The sequence below is a fragment of the Calidris pugnax genome, unplaced genomic scaffold, assembly GCF_001431845.1.
Source record: "Calidris pugnax isolate Ruff unplaced genomic scaffold, ASM143184v1 scaffold8, whole genome shotgun sequence".
NCBI classification, from domain to species: Eukaryota; Metazoa; Chordata; class Aves; order Charadriiformes; family Scolopacidae; genus Calidris; species Calidris pugnax.
In genome coordinates, this window is record NW_015090830.1 from 18,134,231 (window position 1) to 18,139,865 (window position 5,635).

The 5,635-nt window shown below is 41.3% G+C and overlaps 1 protein-coding gene across 1 annotated transcript in view; it reads right to left on the reverse strand.

The window, feature by feature from the left end:
• The window catches only part of LOC106887321, a 67,161-nt gene extending 63,830 nt beyond the window's left edge, over positions 1–3,331 (reverse strand). The window contains exon 1 of the mRNA XM_014940777.1: positions 3,320–3,331. Within this exon, the coding sequence (XP_014796263.1) occupies positions 3,320–3,331 (12 nt within the window). The remainder of the gene's footprint in view (positions 1–3,319) is intronic.
• Between the last annotated feature and the right edge of the window lie 2,304 nt (positions 3,332–5,635).

Here is a 5,635-nt window from a genome sequence, read left to right on the forward strand (position 1 = left end):
CATAAAGAATCAGTCCTACAAAAAAGCAAAGTTGCACAACTTGAGCTTCAAGTGATACAAAGGCTGTGCTGGTTTACACCTGCGGTGGAGGTGGTCCAACCTGCATCCACAAAACACAACACGTCAGACCTGTCCATCCACAACCAGCACATAGAAAGGGGATGTCCTTTGCTTACAAACTCACGTTTAAAGGGTGATGCTTCTGCTGATAGCGATTCATGCTAGCTCCAAGCTCCACCACAGTTGGTGAAAAACAAGAAGTCTTGCCTTTTAACTTACTTTTTTTTTTTTTTTAAATGCCTTTTTACCTTGAGTGTGCTGCATTACGGCAAAGGGGAGTTAGAAGTGTCTGAGCACAGCGCAGGCTAATCACCATGTCCTTCAAAATGCAACCTAAGCCTTTAAATGCTGTTTTGCGTGCCGTCGTCATTAAAATGCACTGCCTGCTTTCTGATACCAATTGAAACAAAGGAAAACTGGGAGTACCAGGACCCACCGTACTCGGGTCTGCGGGAGAGCAGCAAGCACTGCAACAGCAGCAGCAGCAGCAGCGAGGGAAAAACCCCTCATTTATAACCAGTGACAACTAAAACCGCAGCAGCAGCAGCGAGGGAAAAAACCCTCATTTATAACCAGTGACAACTAAAACCTATGAAGTTTTTAAAAGAATGTGATTGTTGTCAAAAGGAATTGGGTACAACAATGCTGCATTCAGCTCTGGTTCCACTCAAAGCCGTGGCTGAGGGGCTCTGGGAAAGCTGCTGGAAGGCTGGTGGGCACAGACCAGCAAGAAAGTGAATTTTGCATACTGTACGGATCATCGCTCAGTTCAGGGCAGTCATATTGAATCTGTGATCAACCAATTGTGCTTCATGAAACCGTCAGCCCTCATTTATGTCTAGCTGTTTTCTTCTGTCCTGCTGTAAACAAGCTCTGCTCTGAGCTGTCTCCCTACCCTTATCTGCTTACGAAGATCACACAGACAGACCTCATCAGCAGCCTTAGAGTTAAAGTTAAAGTTACTGCTTCCAGACAGCAGTCCCCATGCAAGCTGGAAGTCAAAAAGAAGAGCAACTTTGGAATGACAGAGTTTTAGTTCCTTTTAGGAAATGCATACCTTAGATTCATACACATACTGGCATGTTATGTCTCTTTCATGAAATTAAATTAGGTGTTCCTAATATGAACAACTGTTTCTAACATCAGCAAACTAGCTCAGCAGATTCATCCATGGTTTTGTTTGTGGGTTGGTTTTGTGGTTTGTTTTTTTTTTTTTTTTTTGGTTGGTTCTTTTTTTTTTTTTTCCTTTGGGGCCTTGTTTGAATACAGTCAAAAGAGAAGTAGCTGGAAATATTGTCAATCTGGTAGGGCTCCAAGAACCTAATAATGCCTGAAATGCTCTAAGGAGTGTAATGATGGTAAACAGGAAGAGGTATGTAGGCTTCTGTTCTCATTCACTTCAGTGAGAGCATGAGCCTCTCAACATAAAGCAGAGCACAGTTTTCAAAGAGTGATCCTTCTGCATGAAAAGGGATGGAGCCTTACTAAAAACATATTCCTCTGTGAACACACACACAAATGCGTTAGTTGGTATTTACAGCATTTAATTCTTGCAACCAGCTGCTAAGTCCCTGTTAAGGCTTTCTTTTATGCAGCTGGAGCTGGAACCTTTTCCCTTCTCCTTGCCTATTACTTTGTCTATTTAAGGGATGGCAGCCAAAGAGAAACAGCTTGTAATTTGCACCTGTCTGCTTTAAGCACTCCATGTTAGATTTTGCAGAGAGCAAACTCTTCATTGCTAATGAGAATGACACTTAGTAGGGTCAAACACATTTTTTAGCTGACTCTGCAGCAATTAAAAAAATAAATAAATAAATACCAACTTCATTTAATACTGTTCTAGCTAGAGAATGAGGCTAGAGGAAAAGCCTTGTTGAAAAAGAGCAGCTCAGTGTGTAGGTGGAAGATGTATCTAGATGTCTAGTCTAATGCAATATTGGGCACAGCTGAACCTGCACACTGCCCATGCAGCCCACGGGAGAGCTTCTGCCTCTTCCTCCTATAAATTGTTTCCGAAAATGACCCCGTACAAAGAACGCTTCTGAATTTCTGCATACTGGGCTGCCTTTTGAGGACTCAAAAGTACTATAAGGGTGCCTTGCTACCTACAGGGTCAGGTCTATGAGAAAATTGTTCTCTCAGAATTAAAAAGAAATGCATGCTTCAGTCCTGATCCAGAGGTGTGCGAGCATTGCCACGCAGAGACGCACGAGCTGGAGGGTAGGTGCACCTCAAGCGAATAACCCACCTGTGATCTCTCCAGCCTTATATAAACTACCTTAGCACGTTTGCTTCTTGCTAGAAAACAAGTATTGGTGTCATTCAACTGCAGTATCACTTAAAATTACATTGAAAGAAATAACAATTAAAATGGCATATCCGTTTGGTTACTAAGAAGTAGTCTTATTCTCGCTTACTCTTAAAAAAGAAAAACCCTCAATAACTCGAGCTACAGAGCTCATGACAAGAACAAAAATGCTGGGGGGGGTATAGAAAGGAAATAAAACAAACTAAAACATACAATTTATTAAAGAAAACATTGGTGCTGCATTTTGATTTCATAAATTGTCCCCATTTGTACTTCCTGTTTAAACAATAACTAACATGATGATGGGTTAAATGAAGTTGAGATTGTCACAAACATGGCCTCACTAGTAATTAATGTAGTTTAATATGGTTGTTGGCACACATCTCACATGACAGATAATGTTCCAACATGTCACTGATAGGACCTTTCAGCACAGCTTTAGGAGATCTACCAGGCATTGCCGAGGTTGGTTAGGTCAAAGGGTTGAACCATGTGTAATTCAGAACAGAGGAGGTCCCACGGTCGCTCCACAAAAACAATTACACTACTTATTTCACTCCATCCCTTGCCCGAAATTCACAAGCCTCACAGTTTCAGCACAGTCAATCTTGCTCTGCCCTGGGGCTATGAGCCACATGAAAATATGTGGTGCTGTGTTTATAAATCTAATCAAAAATAGAAACAGTAGACAAGCACAATGAGGTCCTACTATGGATCATGGGAATTCTCTAAATTCTGAAGGCACTTTTGTTTAACTTCTGTGGGCCTTCTCCTACCATTACATTGTCTGGTACTCTCGTTAATCATCCCTTTGACTTGTCAGTGATATAAAGGAGCCTACGGGTCTGCTGACTTCCCTCCCATCACACTACAAATAATATTATGAAATAGAAATGCTAGGAATAGGTCTTTTAATTTTTCTGTTTTAAAGCAAGGTTTTTCTTCACTTACCTCTTTCTCCATGCCAGCCTGCGCTTTCTCAGACCTGCAGCAGAAAAATGCTTCCTCCTGCAACAAAAGAGAGGGAGCATATCTGAATTTTCAGTCTGCACACAGTCATTAGTACCCTTAGGTTTAACACACAGACTTGCAGAGCAAACCTGCCAGGATAAGGAGTCTTTTCCTGCTGCAGTCCCTGCTCCTGCCTTGCCAAAGAGCAAAGGGAGAATAGTGATGTTCCTTCACTTCATCTTTTTGGAAAAAAAAAAACAAACAAACAAAAAAAAAAAAACCAAAAAACCAATTTACACCAGTTCACCATAAAAAAATAGCTAACAAACAAAGATAAACAAGAAAAGAGTAGTCTAAGCTCAAGTGATGAAGTAACACCAATAAAGATGTGTTTTTGAGGGGAAGTAGTGCAGAAGTGAGTAGTTCCTACCCACAGACAGTAACTACTAAAACAATGGAGTTTGCCGTGGAATACTCCTCCTAACCTGAAGAATATAGTCCTAAAGCTGCCAGACTCAGGATTTCTTCTGTGATCCAGCATTTAGGTGGGTCCCACTTGTGCCTCACTCCCTGTGCTGGGATTTCCATTACAAGGATGAAGTTATCTTCTACTCTGAGGTTAGAATCATATGAGCAAACACACAAATATTTTACAAGTTGTATATCACATCAGCAAAAATCCCTCAATTTTACACCAACTATTTTTGTCTCTACATGGGAAAAAAAAAAATTATTCATTCAAAATAGCTGGACAGGTTGCCCCTGTGCTCACAGAAATCAATGGCAAAACTCAGTCTGACTCCAGTTGCAGGACCCAAACTGCAACGAATAACAATCTTCTTCCTTTGCCAACTTTTCCCTTATGCATTTATACAAACACACATTCAGATTATTTTGCAGGGCCTGAAAACAAAACAAGACTTTGAACAATTAAAAATATCCCTTCCAGAGTCCCTCAGAAGCTTTAATTGACCTTCTGGGTCAGAAGATGCCCCGTACAAAGTACATGTTTGGCCCCCGTTGAGGAAACGCTCTCTTCCTGAGGGCACCAGGCAAAGAAGTGCTTAATTCTAAGTACGTGCTTAAGTTTCATTGAAATCAATACAATGGACAGTGGACGGGGCCACAAACTCTCCACAGAAAAAGGCTGCATTGTCACTTTGGTGGTTCAGTAATGAATGGAGGGCTGAGCTTTTGCCCAGGTCTTGCTGATGCTGAGAGTCTGCTGACCTTTGCCACCACTCCCCGATTTCAGTGCCCTTCTCGGGGTGCCAAGGCCACTGCAGAGATGCCGGGGGCTCCAATTCCAGCAACTCCTGCTCTTCCTGCAACCAGCTCTGCCCAAACAGCCACTGCACCACAGCCCACAGCTGTTGCAGAAACCATGTCAAAACTCCTCTCTTCTATATCACACTGCAATATTGAAAATAAAGCCCCATGAAGATCACAGAGGTCAGCTAAGGTATCTAGTCATCGCATGTCTCTGAAACAACCCCAGAGTCCCAGTTCCAAAAACCAGAATGGATTTCCAGGCCATGGTAGTATCTGCATTACTCTTCCAGCTGCTGTAATCGAATCACACATCCATTGAAGAACAACAGGTAAATAATTTTGAGTCCAATAGCATGGCACATTCCTTGCTATGGCTCTAACAGGAGTAGCAAAAAACAAGAATCTGAATAAACCGGAGACAGTAAAAGCTTGAAACAGCTCCCCTCTTTTTCAAGGTAGAAACACAAGAAGCTGCCAGCAGAAAGAACCGATAAAGACGTAAATTCAACATTTCCCTCCATGGCCAACATCTGCTCATTGAAGAGGAGCCAAAGATGCAGTAATAAGAACTTTCAAAGCCATAATTTAGTCCCAGGAATCCAAACATCAATGGGAAGACTTGGAGTCTCATCTTAAAGAATGTGATTGACCAAATTAAGAAAGCAAAGGCAAAGATATATAAACAATGAGTTCAGAGGAGACATTAGTAACACTAGTCCCTTAACAGTGATTTTCTTAGAGTTCAGGAACTTCCTTTTATTTGGGTTTTCTAAGGAATTATTTTGTTTGTTTGTTTGGGTGAGGGATGACTTTGATATTTTTTTAAATGAAGGTGCTAGACATTGCTTTTCCTTTTTTCTTTTTAATACCAATCAGGCAACACATTCAACACTGCATTATTTGGTGTTGACTGTGGCCTTACTTAACCTCATCGGTCTATTTTCCGTAGCTGGATAACAGCTGAATTGTTAGCATTAAACTGGCTTGCAGTCCTGAAAGAGTACAGCAAAAACAAAGTACGTGATTTTTCCATCAATCAAAAAA